The following is a 17,613-nucleotide window of genomic DNA, read 5'->3' as shown; positions in this document are numbered from 1 at the left end:
ATAAGCAAAGTGAACCACCAAAATGAGCTATATGCAGTGCGAACAATCACAGGGGTGAGACAGCTACGCATATTGCGCAGTTTTGATACAAATTGGCTTTCCTGCGCCGGGCTGCTCCAAAAGCTTGAAAATTGCAAAAATTGCGCCAAACTGCTTCAAAACAGTCTAAGAGCCGAGGCTTTTAACTCTTCTTCAGTTTCAGTGGAGAAAAATGCTTACTGACGACATAATTTTCCCGAAATGGTGCTGTTTGTAAAGGTCTAATTGATTGATCATTCAACAAAAAAGTCCACATTGTCCCCGAGGTAGTTCTTTGAAAGTCACAATGTCAGTTTGCACATGTTATATTCTGTGCGTTTTCAAAGTTTCCCATCGAAAAACATTGCAAAGTCCTGTAGAAAGATATGTACTGAGGCGACAAACTACTTGTGCAAGTAGATGAAAAAAACAATTTTTGGAGCGCCGTATCTCCAGAACGACGTTAGTGGGCGCCGCCGTCTTTGTGTGGTGAAGATTCGAAAATATGGCCACCTGGCAAAGTAGTTGCTCGTGGTTCAGGCAGAGTGCTCTTTGCCGATTCCTACCGTGGTTGGGGTTATGAGGGTGGCTGGGTCTACATTCAATCGTCTGATCTGTTGCGGAAAGTTGCGTGACTCGAAAGATGGAGTTTGTCTAAAACAGAGCTTGAAATGGGGCTAGTTGGTTTTTTACTGGGAACATTGCTGGCGCTAGGTGGGACAAGGACGACGAATTCGCTTCATTTGTGCGCTTCATTTGTGTGTAATTCGTCGTCCTTTTCCCGCCTAGCGCCAACAATGTTCGTCTAAAACAACGTGGTGCCTGCGAATTCGCCGTGTTTCGGCCTTGAGTCTGAGGCACAGTGCATGCTTGAAGTGAAATTTCAGACTCATTGCGGTGTTATAAAATGCTCAGTTATTGCTTTCTTGCGAGCGGTGGGAATGGGACGATCGACAATGCAGAAGTGGCGGCGCAGGCTACATCGCCACAAATGTTCAAGCAATGTCCGATTGCGGGACGGGCTATTATTGCAAGCTAGTAATATTGCAATGGTTCATCTATGTGAAGTGAAATTTAATGCCGAAAGAGAGGTAGCTAAACATACCAACGTTACTTAAATTACGATCGTAGTGAACATGCACTGTGGGAATTGAAATGGAAGGGGGTGGGGGGGGGGGGGGGGGGGGGTGTGCCGGCTGTCACGTCGCTTTGCGCAAGTTTTGCCTTGGCTCTGCACTTGTGCTTAAAGCTGACTCTGGGATTAAAAAAGTAATAATTTCGGCATTCATGTGATAATAAAAATGCCTTACGATTGCTTAGTTTTTCAATTCGATATTTTCAGTGGAGCTCCATGCTATCTATGCATAGAGCCTAAGAATTTAAAAATGGTTTGTAAAAAGGTATTGCAGTTTGTACCTTGTGATACTCTGGTAGAAAAAACTTTATTGAAATGCTGTTCCAGTGTTATGTACATTCAAAACTGATTAAAAACTCGATTCCCCCCCCCCCCACCCCGAGTTGCCAAAAATTTGATTTTTGAGGCTTCTAAGGTGACATAAGATAAATGTCATTCTTCTGCTCCAAATCAAGGTTCTTCTGCTCCAAAATCAAGGTTTCGCTGCTCCAAAAACTGCTCCTAAATCTGATTCAGCTGTCTCACCCCTGCAATCATCTTTGCCATCGTTAGCCTGTTTACGCCCACTGCTGAGCAAAGGCCTCTCCCATAGATCTCCAATTATACCAGTCCTGTGCTAACTGCGACCAATGTATCCATCCTCGCAATCTTCTTGATCTCATCTGCCCACCTAACTTTCTGCCAACCCCTGCCACGCTTGCCTTCTCTAGGGATCCACTCTGTTACCCGTAATGACCAACGGTTATCCTGCCTTCACATTACATGCCAGGTGTTCGTTCCCTGACCCACTCTTCTCTCTTCTTGTCCCTTAACGTTACACCTATCATCTTCTATTCCATTGCTCGCTGAGTTGTCCTCAATTTAAGTTGAACCCTTTTAGTGAGCCTCAAGTTTCTGCCCCGTAGGTTAGTACTGGTAAGATGCCGCTGTTATACATTTTCCTCTTCAGGGACAATGGTAGGCTGCCATTCACTGAGAATGCGTGCTGAATGCACTCCACCCCATCCTTATCCTTCTAATTATCTCTGCCTCATGTTTGGAGTTCGGGGCACTACTCGGCCAAAGTAGATATATATTCACTTACCACTTCCACTGCCTCGCCACCTATCTTAAACCGCTGTGCTGTCCCAAGGCTGTTGAGCATTACTTCAGTTTGCTGCATATTGATTTTCAGACCCACAATCCTCCTCTTCTTGTCCAGTGCGGTAATCATGCTTTGCAATTTGTCCCCCCGAGTTACTTAGCAAGGCATATATATATGTCATCAGCAAATCAGCAAACCCTTATGCCCACCTGTTCCTAATCCTATGTTCTGAATACCTCTTGCGAACATGCTGTGACTAACATTGGAGAGATTGTGTCTCCTTGTCTGACGCCTTTCCTTATAGGTATTTTACTGCTCTCCTTATGGAGGACTATGGTAGCTGTGGACCTCTTGTAGGTATCCTCTAGTATTCTTATGTAATGCTCGTCTACACCCTGATTCCGCAATGCCTGCATGAGTGCTGAGGTTTCTACCGAGTATACTCCGCGCATTTCTCTAGCACCTGATTGATCGTGTGAATATGGTCTATTGTGTCGTGAATAGGAGGAGGCAAATTATGCATGCATTTTTTTATTCTCTGCACAGCACTGCTTTTTTGTAGACGTGTTAAAACTTGGAATATTCTCATATCTACTTTTTCAAAAAAAAAAACAAAGCACATTCTCTGTCTCAACCATTGATGTAGTTCACTTCAAGGTTAATTATTTCTAGCAAAATCGTTTAATATCAGTTTCGCATCTCTTCTAATACGAATTTGATATGTCTTTTTCTGCTTCCGAACGAATTGGGTAAAGCTGAAGTTAGTTGTTTCTTTAAGGCATCAAAGGCCTTTACTAAATCCTCTGTTCAATATATTGTGCATGTGTGCATGAACATGCTGATCTTCTGCTTGCTTGGTCATCCACTGCCTTGTGTCCTTGCTGTATTCCCTATGCTTGATTGCTTGCTTGCTTGATCACTTTGCTCGTAGTATAAATAAGGTGAGGATTGTTTCTGTGCTATGGAGCTTTGCAGTGGAGGCAGTGCTTTCGTGACGGGGTGCCATATTCAACTACACAACACTCTTCTTTTTTTTTCTTGCTTCGTGAACAATAGACAGCAGCTCTTCATTGCATTTTGGGCACTTTGTGACTTTCTCAGCTGGACTTTATTTTGGTCGTAGCAGTATGACAAGTTGACACCAAAATGACTGCCAGCACCATCTAAGACCTACTTTGACCACCGCACTCCAGATGAGTCGTTAATATATCTGTTGCTTTGTGGTAATATTGTATAATACCACAGCAAAGTTGTACTCAACAGAGTATAAGCTATACTGAAAAAGTTGTAAACACACTGTTTCACCCACCTGAGCACAAACTTCATTAACTGGACTTGCAAAGCTATGGTCCATGACAGTTTACTGAATGAAAGAAAGCAGATGCATTAGGAAGATGCCACACGAAAGCCAATTTTAGAAGAGGTGGCATGCTGACATTTCATGTCAACGGGATTTTCGTAGCTACCATATTGGTCCTTTTGAAGCGAGCCTTCTTTTTCAGTCGAAATAAATGGCTAAAGTGTTTTTTTTTTTTTTAATTTAGTTCCTCATAATTTAGTAAGCAGATCGCCCTGTGAATGCTTGCATGGTTAGTAAGTGTATGGGGATAAGACGAGTCCGTGGCCTCCCCCCTAGTGGTTGCACTGCCTCCACCAAAGTCTGATGCCAGAGTCGTGCACTCTAGTTTGGAACCGTTATTGTGCCCTCTTTTCTTAAAAATAAGTTGCAGCTGGAAAGGGGTGCCCTCATTGTGTGTGCACGATACTATAACAATAAATGAGCGTCTTTAAAAAAATGTTCCTGAGAAACAGCTGGCTTGATTACACTGAAATTCTGCACAAAGGTCGCATTTTGTGAGTTTTTTCGCAATCTAAAGAGAAACTCTTTTTCATCTATGGGGGCAGACTAAGCCTTTTTGGTTTTTTATGTGTATCGGCAAAGGAAAAAAATTATTCCAGCCATAGGAGAAAACTCTATCTTAATCAATCGCTAAAAAAATAGCACTGGTGCTGCCTGGTTTATTAGGAAAGGTAGACCATAAGTTGAGACCCTTCGCGTGAAATTTCAGTGCGAATGAAACGCTGTTTGTAAATGAAAATTGATTAAAGACACGCCTTTGGTGCTTTGAGCACCTGGTGTATATTTGTGCAAAAAAGTGGGCCTCAAAATTTTTTGGGTGGGGTTGCGTCAGGGGGAATCCATTTGTGTCCACTGTGAATGCTTTCACAGTTCTCCTATTGTGCGTGGATGTCCTGGAGTAGCGTCGTTCATTGAGCAAATTTTATTTTAGTGTGAGTGTAATTTGCGTTATTTCAATTAGTTCATGCTATCAGTACACGTATAGAGGACTTGCTGCTGGGCACAGACAACCAACTGCTTTCTAACCTGGTTAATAGCACAAGGTGTGCTCACTGAGAACTAAAAAAAAAAGGGGGGTAAAGACCTTTCTTTGTTCATCTATGTGAGGTTCAGCTAATGTCAGCTCAGGGAACATCTGGGGTGAATGAAAAATTCCTCTTCTCTCTGTGCAAACAAGCTTGTTTGGAAATTATTTGAGTGCTGGCCAGCACTGGGTAGGTATTACCATGAGGGGTACGTTTCCTGATATTGCTGCGCAAACTAATCTTTTTTCCTGTGTAGCATTTTCTGTGCACTGAATATTTGTGTTGCAGGGGTGAGACAGCTGCGCATATTGCGCAGTTTTGATACAAATTTTTTTTCCTGCACCAGGCTGCTCCAAAAGCTTGAAAATTGCCAGAATTGCGCCAAACTGCGTCAAAACAGCCAAGTATTTAAACACTTCCGTCAGCTTCAGTGGGGAAAAAGGCTTTCTGACGGCATACCTTTCCAGCATCTCCAAGGTGATGCTGTTTGTAAACGTTTGATTGATATAGTTTTTCGAAAGTCACAATCTCGGGTTGCGCATGTTCTGTGAGTTTTTCTGTGAGTTTTCTGTGAGTTTTTTTAAGTTTTCCCATCGAAAACCATTGCAAAGTCCTGTAGAAGAAATACACATGTGTACTGAGGCGACAAACTACTTGTGCAAGTTGATGAAAAAACGGCAATTTTCGGAGCGCCGTTTCTCCGTAACGACATGACGGGGCGCCGCCATCTTGGTGTGGCTAGAGTTCCTGTATATAGCTCCCCTAGGGGAGCAGAGTTGCGTGTTCATCCGCCATCTTGGGTTCCAGGTCGTGCGGGAAAGCCACCCTTCTCATATGTAGGCCGCCGCCCCAGTGGCAGTGGCGAGGAGGAGTGGCGAGGAGCGGCCGGACAAAAACTGGTGCACGATTCCCGGCTGCTTATCAGCTGAGCCACCGCCGCTGTTGCCGCTTCCACAACCGCCAATGCTGAACTTGAGCACAACTGACTGAATACAGGGTCTTGTGCGCAGCACTGAAAGCGGGCTTTCCTGTCGAACTGGAACCCACGGCATGTGGCAATCAGACGCGCAACTCTTGCGCTACACAATATACAGGAACTCTAGGTGTGGCGAAGACTGGAAAACATGGCCACTGGGTGAAGCAGTTGCTTGTGGTCAGGCAGAGTGCTCTCCGCCGATTTCTACCGCGGTTTTGGTAATGGAGAAGGCTGGGTTTGCATTTAGTCGTTTGCTCTGTTGCGGGAAGTTGCGCGACTCGAAAGACGGGAGTTCATCAAAAACAACGTGGTACTCGTTAATTCGCCGTGTTTGGGCCTTGAGTTGTGAGGCGCGGTGCGTGCTTGAAGTGAAATTTCGGATTCATTGCGGTGTTCTAAAACGCCGAGTTATTGAGTTATTGCTGCCTTTGACAGCGCGCTTGCGAGCGCGGGAATGGGACGACCAACACTGCAGAAGTGACGGCGCAGGCTGTATCGCTGCAAAATGTTCAAGCAGTGTCCGATAGAGGGACGGGCTATTATTGCATGCTAGTAATAATGGTTCATCTATCTGAACATACCAACATAACTCAAATTACGGTCGTAGTGAACGTGGACCTTGGTGATTGAAATGGGAGGGCCGGTGGGGTGCGATGACTGTCAGCTCGCTTTGCGCAACTTTTGCCGTGGCTTTACACTTGTGCGTTAAGCCGAGCCTGGGATTACAAAAATTATAATTTCGGCATTTTCATGATAATAAAAATGCCTTACGATTGCTTAGTTTTTCAATTCGATATTTTCAAGGGCACTATCTATGCACGCTATCTATGCACAAAGCCTAAGAATTTAAAAATGGTTTGTAAAAAGGTTGTGTGATACTCTGGTAGAAAAAAAACTTCATTGAAAGGCTGTTTAAGTATTATGTACATTCTAAACCAATTAAAAAGTGCACTTTTCCCCACCGGGTTGCCAAAAATGTTTTTTTTAGGCTCCTAAGGTGACATAATAAATGTAGTTATTCTGCTCCAAAATCGAGATTTCACTGCTCCAAAAGCTGAACCCAAATTTGATTCAGCTGTCTCACACCTGGTGTTGTTATATTTGCAGGTGGGCCTTTGTGGGAAAGCATTCCCGGCGCCGCTGATGACTGAGCACACTTACCACGACTGGAAAATGCTGTAAGTAGGGTACGTTTTGGCATTGCAGTACTTTGCATAAACTGCTGCCGACTAAAAGAAAGTGTACTAAAGTTAGCTTGATGAACAGAGTGCCACAAGAAACACTGAAAGCTGGCAACATAGTTGCTCTGGTTCATATTTGGTAACATGCGCAGGCAACATTTTGTGCGCTGATTGCATCGCCTCACATTGTGGTTTTGTAGGCAAGTTTCTGGACGAGGTGCATCTTGGACGTGCAACGAAGGCAAGAACTGCAATCGTTTTGCAGGTTATAGTTTTCCACCAGCATTTGTCACTTGCAAAGTAATTGGGCTGTCCAAACCATCTTTGTTGCTTATAAGCACACTTTGTCTTAAATTAAAAGAGAATGCTAACTGAAGTACGTGACTGGGTTTACCTGACCAGTTTTAAATGAGCAAGACATTACTGTTGTATTGAAAAGCAGACATGAAAGTCAGCTTGTGAAGACCACAGGTGACAATGTTGGGTTGTACTGAAACGATGACTGGTAATGCTTGTAATGTGTGATGATTGGAAAATGGTCGGAAACTGTTGCAGACTGACGTAACCCCCCTCCCTCCCCTAAAAAAAAGGGGGAGTCAGCCAGTTGGTGCTCTCGTAAGTTATCACGAGACTGAAATAAGGGGTGCGAGGTCGTTTACAGCAGTTGATGACCTTCTTTCTATCTGTGTCGTCATAGCGCTGTGGGACAATGCAGTGGTACTGTGTGCAGTGGTACTATTTGGGCAGCACAGAGCTGGGAAGCAAAGAGGCCATTCAGTGAATGTACAGTTGGAGAAAAGGGTAACACTGGAAACTTTTGCCCGTAGGATTAGTTAAAGAGCAACTGCAGTGAAAATGTAGACCTGGTGAAATTTGCGTACAGTGACTTTTTTAGGGCTGTGAATTACAAAAAGTGTGAAATTCTGGTCTAGAAATATGACTCCTGAAATGTGCGCAAGCATACTTTGAGCGTATTATTTTGAACCTTCAATTTTTAAGCTTGTGATTTCGAAACGGGAATTTATAAAAGAGGCAACTGTAAAAGGCGCAACTGTAATTATTGCCAGGGGAAAGTGGTATCGCAGCCAGCTGTGTTGGTGGCATTGCTAAGGCCGCCTGGTTAGTCACGCTGCAAATAAAGCACCTGGACTGAGGCATTCATTTGAAAAGGAATTTTTTAAAACGTGCAGCTTCAGTGGCTGCATTGCAAACAGGATTTGGTTAGGAAGCAACAACTCCTCCCTGACTAGTTTCATGCTGTGATCAGTTGTGCCCATATTTCTTGTAATCAGGAAATGTATTAAAGGGACACTGAAGTGAATTTGTCAAGCTCCTGTTTTTGCTTGCACTGCGTAGACTGGCTCAAATTAGCCCACTTTTCATCGTTTATCCGGTTGACAAATCGGTAATTATTTTACACAGCGCGAAAGAAGAAAAACTATGCGCGGTTTGCGGCGGCGGCACCAACTAAAGCTGTGACTTTGGGAGGAGGGAGCACCGTGATTGCACGATGCCCAAGGTTAGCAATCAAACAAGTTTCGGTTTCGGTTTCGGTTCCGTAAAACACAACCGATGGCGTTGTTGGATGGGCATTCTCAATATCTCAGTAATCATTGTACCTCGCTTCTGCCATGTTGTCGGCTGTAAAATGCGTCAGATAAGCCTCCCAGGACGGCTTGGAATCATAGCATTCACTAGCCGAGGCCTACGCAGTGCACGAACGCCCTCTGCGTCCCCGCAGACACTCAAATGCCATGCGCTTTTCCCCTATATTTGGAGCTTGCCTCACTCGTGCCTCTATCGTAAAAAGCGTGTTCGCACCAGGCCAAGGGTCTGTTGATTCTGGCCTGTGCCCACTGCCCGCAAACAGTCGGTGCTTATGGCAACAGCACGCCAACGAGAACTCGCTATATAGCGCGCGAGTGCCAGCCTTCGCGCGTTCTGTGAACTAGTTCGTGGAGCAATGAACGTTGCGGCCCAAAAAAAGGGGAACTCACTAGTTAACATAAAAAACATATCGGCGGATATGTTTTTTATGTTAACATATCTAGTCAACAGTTAACAGTTAAAAACTAGTTAACATATCGGCGGAAAACGAAAAAGTTAACATAAAAAAAAAAAGCACGCACCCGCGGGGATTCGAACTCGCGACTTGCAAAACACTTGCAACGACTACCCAGCGCTCTAGACCACTCGGCCACGGGGCAGGCTCTGCTGACCTTGATAATATAAGGTATATATTGTATAACCAGTTTACACTTTTATTTAGTTTTGGCATTTCAAGCAGCTTAGGTGACTATTTGTTGTTTTGCGCTCATGCAGTAAGCATCCCCCAAGTTTCCACAATATATCACGTCTAGCAATTGCATTTCTTAGACGGAAAAGCGTTCGCAGATGCGTAGTCATGCTGCTGACCGCTGTGCTTGTTCGCCCAGCGCGAAAAAGTGCTTCGCGCACCCTAGTTTTACGATGTATGGTAAAAATATCAGTTGATTTTATTTCCTTAGTACCTATATTGACTTCGCTGACTCTTCCCCCGCCTTCAAGAGGCCTTATGTTTTCTTACTGGCGTACCAGTTAGCGAAGCGTCGCATGTGCGCTTGTGCAGCGCTTGTGTGAAGCGACCTTGCACTTGGAGCTAGATACAGTGTAGAAACTAACCAAGTAAAGAAAGGCACATTCTTCCATTCACAAACGTGCCCCGGCTTCGTTTCAACTGAGCGAACGAATTGCGACCAAGCAATTTTTTTTAACCTCCTTGATTGCGACGACCCGTCGGCGGCCGGCGGACGAAACGCTGGGCCGACTGACTCTGCCTGAAGGCCGGGGAGCCGTGCAGTAGTGCAGCCAATTGCGAGCTCGGCTCCTCCCGACGTCACACGAAAACGCCACAGAAAATGGGCGAGCGTAAAGAGAGGAGGACAGCATTTTCGAATTAATTTTTCTACTAAATAAAATCGCGTAAACGCGCCCAGAGTGGTCGAAACATGGCCTGGGGACTTCGGACTACAATTTGCGCTAGTAATCCCGGAATGTTTACATATCACTTCAGTGTCCCTTTAACTGTAGCAAAATCCACGAAGGAAATATACCTGTACAGTAGTGCATTGGCTAGGTGCATAAATCTTTGACGCTGCTTCTGCTTCAGTTGGGATGTGCTGGCAGGCCCACCACAGCGTGGCTGCTTACATGCAATCATAGCATTCGTAGGAAAATATTAGAACTTAGTTCCCAACAAGACTGGCCAAATTTGGTTTCGATAATATTCAATCAGGATCAGCCCAACTTCCTTCAGTCACGTGTAACACCGAAAAACGAGAAGCAGTTTACTGCGCATGGTGGGGGTCAGGTCTGCAGTTAGGCCACACATTTTTTCTGCCCATTTTGTTGTTGATTGCTTTCAATAGCTAATGATGTGAGCTCAGGGGAAGCTTGCAGCACAAGCTTCGATCAAGAATTGCTTAGTTTCGTGGCTAAAAGTGCTGAAACCCTATGAACTTGCCGGGCTACACGGCATAAAGGGGTACGCCTAAGCTTCATATATGCGGTATTACTGAAAGCAGTCATCAAATATCCACCGGGATGGTAGGCCTAAACGCCTTCAGGCAGCTCAGCGGCTCAGCGCTAGCAGCAAGGCGGTCCAAACAATGCCTCTATCAACCTTCGCAGTGTTTTGACATCTGCACAAAATAGTGAGGTAATAACATTATTCTGCGGTACACTCCTGGGCTCGGAGCAATATGAAACTGGCGATTTGCAGGCCATTGTATGTAATTAATTATTTCGCGCACAAGTATTTAGAGGGGCCATGGAGACAAAATGCAAGTCTGGTTCATTCAAAATACATTGTTGGAATTACATGGGCACCGCTTTTCACTTCACTCGTATAAGCTATATATAATGAGGAAAACAGACAACAGGCAGGTGGCTGATAGCTGCTTTTCTGTAATAGAATTATGATGCACTCTTATGCAGTTGGCTGAGGCTGACAAGAATCAACTAAAAAAACACAGTATGAGCTTGCAGAGCAAGCTATTTGCATTTGAATTTAGTGCATATTCTTTTTATAGAAGTAAAAATGGGGGGTAAACAGTGAAGTTACGAACGAACACATATGCATAGAAGCAGTTAGTGCAGCACGTTGGGCTCATCTGACACATGTCTGATGCTTGGGCTTGTCTGTCATGTCAGACAAACCCAAAATGCCTGATGGCTGTGTTAAACAGCACTGGCCAACACACTGCCCCTCCAACTGCTGCTCTTTCTGTGTTCGTGACTTCCATTGCTTTTTGTCATAACAAGAATGGGCACTAGATTCAAACAAAAGTAGCCCGTTCTAGAAGTTTATAATCCCTTTTTAATTTGCGTTGGATTTCGACGGTCTCAGCCAATCGCAACATGTGGCCCATAATACGTCACATGTTCAGTGTGGAAAGGTAGCTGGGGTGTTGCGTGCCTATTCTCTGTTTTCCTTATTGTATAGCTCATTGGAGTGGATTTTTTGTTCAAAGTGTTGTTAGTGTTATTCTAGTGTGCCAATCTGTCGACTGAATTGAGCTTGTATTTTGTCCTCGTGGCCCCTTTAAAGGGGCCGTGCAGCACTTTCCATCGACTACTTGGAATGTATTTTGGGGTAAAGTCTATTGTCCCAGCAATCTCCTCCCGCAAGAATTATGAAAATCGGTTCATATCGCCGAAACTACACGCGATGAGAAATCGCGATTAATTGTTCCCTCTCAGCTTGACCACGGACAATGCGACGAAAGCTGAGCACTTTCTTCCGGAGAGGGGGGCGGCTCACGGCGTTCTCTTCGGCGGCCTTGGATATGTCACAGGACGGGAAGTTTTCTCCTTTTCCCCGCAACGTGGAGGGGTCTATTTCCGGTCTGGTGCCACAAAAAAGCAGGCATAGCGGCCTGCTCGCAAGGGCACGCTCGGGCTGGTAGGGCGTTTTTTGGAGCAATAAACGTTTGTCGTCGAGTGGTCTGATTGAAAGGGAAGTATTGAGCTCATCACTGAAACACAAAAGAAATGGCAAAACTGTGTGTACAGGTTCAGGCATAGAAGAGGTTGGTACACAGCGCCGACGACGGGGGATCGTCACAGGAAATGCGAGAAATAAGCGGCGAAGTTGACCAGCGACAGCCAGTGGGACAGCCATGGCCTCAATGACATCGTTTAGGCCATGCCAGGGGTGCATAATATGGAAAACTGAAGAAAGCACGGTTGGTTTTTCCGTGTCTTTCACAACAATTTGTGCACTCACCGCTTCACGTGCACTGTAGTATTTGGCTGAGGTATTCCTGGCAGTGTAAGCTAAACGTCGCGCAAGGTCACTTGCACTACTCAGAGTGTTTCAGGGTCCTTTTAAAGGCCAACTGCACTCAAATTTCCCCTCGGCCAAATTTGCTTTGAACGTACAGTACCCACCACCAAACCAACTGGGACGTGACTGGTTGCCCAGGGAAATGCATTGTTAATTAGTTTTAAAATAGCTCCGTCGCAGGCGACGCTGTACCTGCCGGTGAATTGCGCAAACAACCATGAAGCGGAAGTGATGGCCAGGCAGGAGAATCGGTCGAGCTCCGCTGGGCACGCTTTTCCTTGGGTCGCGGCGAGGGTGAAAGGTTGCGCGCAGGTTTCACCTGGCCAGCCGCGTGCCGCCGCTCACTCGCCCGCTGGGCCAGCTGGAACGTCACTTCAGCCTCGCCGTAATGGCCACTCTCTCCTCTATTCCGCTTTCAAAATCTACGATTATTGTTGGTTGTTTGTGCCGTGGATACACGTATTTCAGCTGTCATATTTTGTATCTTGCAATCTTTTAGGCAGACTATACGAAAATAACGTTTTCAGGAGGTTGAAATTTTCAGTGCAGTTGGCCTTTCACTCTCATTACCGTGCCTATTCTAAGTCGTTCAATTTGAACAATACCGTGGGAGCCACCTTTAACAGCGTTCCAGGCGTTTCTGGAACAAGTAAGGCTATGCAGTGTTAGCTCAGAAAATGCCCTTTCAAAATCAGTTTTGTTTTCGTTTTGGCAACAAAAACGTGATTTTCGACACGTTTGCATCCCCTGGATGTGGAAAAGGGGCATGGTCATCGCGCGTCACTGCTACCAGAGAAGGCGGCGTGCTGTTCATAATTACTCTGCATCAGCGTTTGGTTTTTGTTATTGGCACAAATGGTGAATCAGAAGATGATTTTCGATCACCAGATTTGCACTTTGACAGTAATAATCCCTGAAATCAGCTGAACATATCAAGCAATGCCTGTTTGCAAAGTTATGATTTTAGGCAGTTTTATTGCCTTTGTGCACATTGTTCTAAGTTGTGTTGTAGTTCTACTTACTACAGGACCATTCGCAAAGAGTTTACAACAATTTCGGTTTCATTTTTGCATCATTAAATTCATATTTGGCGCTACTATGCAGTTACTCAACTTCAAGCCTATCTGCCATGGCGCCTTCAGCATCCACTACTGATCGTCGAAAAAAGCATGCCGCTTGGGATTTCATCCCACCCTAACCTGATTTCTGCTGTAAGAACTTCCGATGCAAGTCAAAAGATAACACCCAGTCACCGGATATAAGTTCGGCAGGGAGAGCGCTTCAAACTGGCCTTGCTCACCGCCAGCTGTTTGCCGGCCACTTTAGTTTCCATACGAGGGTATCTCCAGAGGTCTGGTGTTGCTCCTTAGTAGAACTGTATTCAGATGGAGTCTCCAACAGGCTTGGTATTGTTTCTTTTCGAAAATGAAGTGGTGCTACAAAGCAAAAGGCTCGTAGTACTGAACTCGTGAGGATGTGTGGCTGCTTCCCACCTGCGTTCGTACTGAATTCCCGTAAGGGGGTGCTTGTGGAATAGGGCCCCTCGCGCTCGTAGCTTTCGCTGCCTAGGCACAGAAAGGTGCCCGCCAGTGGAGTAAACTTGAAGCTTGAGAGGCGGGCGGTGGTGGGCAAGGGGGTCAGGCGATCGGCCGGAGTGGTGGGTGGCAAAACCGCTGCCGCCCACCGTGGGGAGAACCCTGGTTGTGTGATGATGTTGCAATTGTTTGTTTGCTTCCCAGGTGGTGATTGCTGTTCCAGATAAACATCGGCGCCAATGGATGCTACAAGCGAGCCAAGCATGGCGTGCCTTGAGGTTGGTCTTTTTGTTTTCTCCTTGAGTATGTGTGCACTGGTTTAAAAGCTTGTTTTTGTATGTAACAAGTATATACGTGTAAATTTCAATTTCGGTGGTTTTTTATGGAGGTATTTCCTACTTTCTGGGCTTCGCTTTGTTGCTATAGCCGTGTAACTACTGTGGCAGGTCTTCAAATGTATGCAGGTATTCAGATATCATCCAAAGGGAAGCATTATATTCGGAAGGGAGACCATTACATGCTACAGGCACTTCATGAGTGGCATTGCAAATGCAGTGGGCGTAAATGACAAACTTCAGTAAGCACATTGTCGAGCAAGTTGGTGCATACTGGTTCTAAAAATTAGAGCATGCTAAACACGACGTAGAAGAAGCATGATGGGACAAGCGTGCTCACTCTCAATTGAGAGTGAGAACTTGTCCGATCATGCTTGCTCTGTGTTGTTGCGTTTAGCATGTTCTGATATTTAGAACAAGTAAATGACAAAGTTGTGGCAGCAACCAATACCATCCCCGGCTCGCTCATGCATCGTCTGCTTCAGTGGAGCATTTGTTGTATGCTTAAAATTAGGCTAAGGACAGACATATACTTGTGCAACAAAACAGTTGGTTGTATGTCTCTCAGTATTATTTTAAGCAGGCCTATGTTGCTTGCACCTAAGTGACAAGGGGCCAGCTTGCAGCAAGCACTGTGTTAAAAGCCTCCAGCGGACAGTGCTTGTACCTAGGGCTTATAAAATGAACGTAGCATTGGCATTGAAGCAGGGGGTGTCTTGTGGGGTTGCTAAATGAGGTATTCTTTTCCCTTTAAAGTAATGCTGTTCGATATGCAAGTCAAGCAGCTGGAAAAAAAGAGTTGTGGTGTTAATAAATGCTGTTTCAGCAGTTATAACAGCCTTGCGGATTCTTCCAGTGTCACATAAGTTTGTTACTACTCTACTCATCTACCTTAGCAGTTGTAAAAGAAGCAATGTTGTTTACTGATATGTTTTTGTTTATAACAGTAAAAGCTTGTTAATTCAAAGTCAGGTAATTCAAACTTACAATTAATTTGAACTGGCACCCGGGTCCCAGCACAACTGTGTGTATTTCAATGGGGGGAATCTCAATAATTTGAACGCATCAGTATTCACAACAGTTAATTTGAACTAGCAGCCCCTGGCTTACCCCACTTCTCGGAGATAGAAGTCGGCCCATAGTGAGTACAGTGTGTCACAAAACTAAATCAAATTCACTAGAGATGGAAAACACTGATAGAGAAGCACAAGTACGTGCGCATGAGGTGCGCAATGCACTTGACTGGCGGAGCCAGCGCATGCCAGCGCGCCGGTGCATGCCACAGGTTTGCACAGTGGGCGCCGCCGGCACAGCCAGTGTTCCAGCGCAAGCCTTTGCAAGTTTTCGTAGTACCTGGTCACTGGCCCTGCGATCAGCTGCAATCACATGATGGGTAACCAAGGTGACCAAGGAGGCAAAGCAGTGGAGGCTGAGACGTTGGAATGCGTTTGTCGTCCTGGTACTGCTGTTGCTGGTGCCGCGTCACGCGTAATTGGTTTCTCTGAGATGCACAGCACGGTGGCCGTTCATTCGAGTGCCTGCCCACTACTGTGAACTCCGCCTAATTCTAACTAATTTAGAGTCCCCTTCGAGTTCAAATTAACGAGCTTTTATTGTATAATGTGCAGCTTGCAGTTCACAAGAGAGTTATTGGTACCTCTTGAAGTCATTTAATGCAGTAATTGTGTGCCATTCCTGGTAGCTGCATCATGCGCATGAAATAAAAAATTGGCAAAAAAAAAATTTTTTTAGTTCGATAAATGTATCCAAGTGTGCAGTAGAAGCGACAGTGGGCGAGTTGGTCAAAGTTTATGATAGGAAAAAAATGATGTGAAAGGATGAAGATGGAGTGAATAGCGTCTGCCTTGTGTCTTTAAAACTCCGTCTTCGTTGTTTCGTGCTATCTTTTCCTACCATGCGTACTCCTTTTGCTGATTCAGAAACTGCTTCAAAATGACTGGGGCTGCTGTTGTCAAGAACAAATATCAGGTGCAGTTAAACAGGGTACTTCATTTCGGTGTTAGTGCAACATCTGAAAATTGCTAAAAAGCATAAACTCAAAACCCTTAAAGGCCAACTGCACTCAAATCTTACCTCGGCCAAATTTACTTTGAACTTAGAGAATGTACCTCTAAACCATCTGGGACATGACTGGTAGCCCCATAAAATGCGTTGTTACCATACTTACCCGATTTTAATGCGCCCCCAATTCTAACGCGCACCCGATTTTCCTGGCAAAAAAAACTAAAAAACTTGCACCTCCGATTGTAACGCGCACGGAACTTTGTGACCCAGAAAAACAAATGCGAGAGAAACGGGCGATTTATTTCCCGAAGTAATTTCACTCATCTTACTCCTCGTCGCCCTCCGAGAGTTCCTTGTCCCTGTCCGCTGACTACAAAATCTCGTCTTCGCTGTCGACAAGCGTGTTCGCGATGCCACACTTCTGAACGAACGTTCAACCATGGTCGATGGGATCGTGGGCCATGCCTCACACGCCCATCCCACGAGCTTCTCCAGAGGCACACGCTTCAGCCAACCGCTCGTTTTGAACGCATGAGAGCCGCTCGTAAGCCACTCGTGGAAGCGGCGCATCTTCGTTGCCGCTGCTGCCATTGCTGTTATCAAGCACGCAAATGGAACGATTTGACCATTTGTGTGAACGCCGATAGAAAAGCCTAGGCGCCTAGGCCTCCTGCATGCGAAAAATCCTTGCTAAAAACTTTGGTGCCATCTTGAGATGGCGATGGGTGGGACGAAATTTCCGCAGTTTCGGTTTCGTATCCGATTCTAATGTGCATGCGATTTTTCGGCCTATTTTTCTGGAAAAACAGTGCGCGTTAGAATATGGTAATTAGTTATAGCGTTTAAAATCACTCCGTCGTAGGTGCCGCTGCACCTGCCAGCGGATCGCGCAAAAGCCGTGAAGCAAAAGTGACATTGCGGCCGGCCCTACACTTTTTCCTACAGCCAGCCAGGAGAGCCAGTTGAGCTTCGCTGGGTGCGCTTTTCCTAGGGCTGCAGCGAGGGTGAAGCGTTGTGCACAGGTCTGCTCCGGATGGCCGGCCGCGTGCGGCCGCTCACTCGCTGGGTGGGCCGGCTGGAACGTCACTTCAGCCTGGCCGTAATGGCCGCACTCTTCTCAATTTCAGTTTAAAAATTTTGAAGTGCGAATGCACTTTATAAGCGACCCCAAACCTTCCACCGCCGGCGGCGGCGGCGTCCGCAGTCCTCCTCTCCCTAGCAACGGCGTGGAGCGGAGAGGAGCGTCGGTATCAACGGCACGGTGACGTCACTTCACCACGTGACCGCGCTCGCTCCGCCTCCTCGCCGTGGCTGCGCGGGTGCGCGCCGCTCCCCGCACCGCTCCTCGCGCCGTGACGTCATGGTATGACGTCACAGCGCGCCTCCTCTCCCCAGCAGCTGCCGCGCGCCTCTCTCTCCACCGTGACGTCACACTCTCTCCTCTCCCCCTCGCTCGGCTGCAGCTGCCTTGCGCCGCTGTCCCTCTCCCCTTGCGCTCGCCTCCTCTCTCAGCCACCTGGCTCGGCGCGCTCGGCGCGGCGTACCCCCCTATATATGCAGCGATGAACTGCCAGACCTCCGTGGGTCGGCTCGCGCGCGCTCACGGGCGAATG

At 46.2% G+C, this 17,613-nt stretch overlaps 1 protein-coding gene across 7 annotated transcripts in view; it reads left to right on the top strand.

Moving 5' to 3' along the window:
- LOC144155790 (uncharacterized) overlaps positions 1–17,613 on the top strand; it is a 41,380-nt gene that overhangs the window by 10,432 nt on the left and 13,335 nt on the right. For 4 of the 7 annotated variants that reach the window (XM_077687443.1, XM_077687447.1, XM_077687446.1 and 1 more), the window contains exons 4-5: positions 6,706–6,785; positions 13,845–13,918. In XM_077687443.1, coding sequence (XP_077543569.1) covers positions 13,880–13,918 — 39 coding nt within the window. In that variant the 5' untranslated portion in view covers positions 6,706–6,785; positions 13,845–13,879. The remainder of the gene's footprint in view (positions 1–6,705; positions 6,786–13,844; positions 13,919–17,613) is intronic. The other 3 variants (XM_077687442.1, XM_077687445.1, XM_077687444.1) reach the window with 1 other exon arrangement.

The sequence above is a fragment of the Haemaphysalis longicornis genome, unplaced genomic scaffold, assembly GCF_048455015.1.
Source record: "Haemaphysalis longicornis isolate Haplotype H1 unplaced genomic scaffold, Haemaphysalis longicornis Haplotype H1 scaffold_1, whole genome shotgun sequence".
In the NCBI taxonomy this organism is placed as follows: Eukaryota; Metazoa; Arthropoda; class Arachnida; order Ixodida; family Ixodidae; genus Haemaphysalis; species Haemaphysalis longicornis.
The sequence above is the reverse complement of the archived record's forward strand: the minus strand, read 5'-3'. Positions and strand labels throughout refer to the sequence as shown.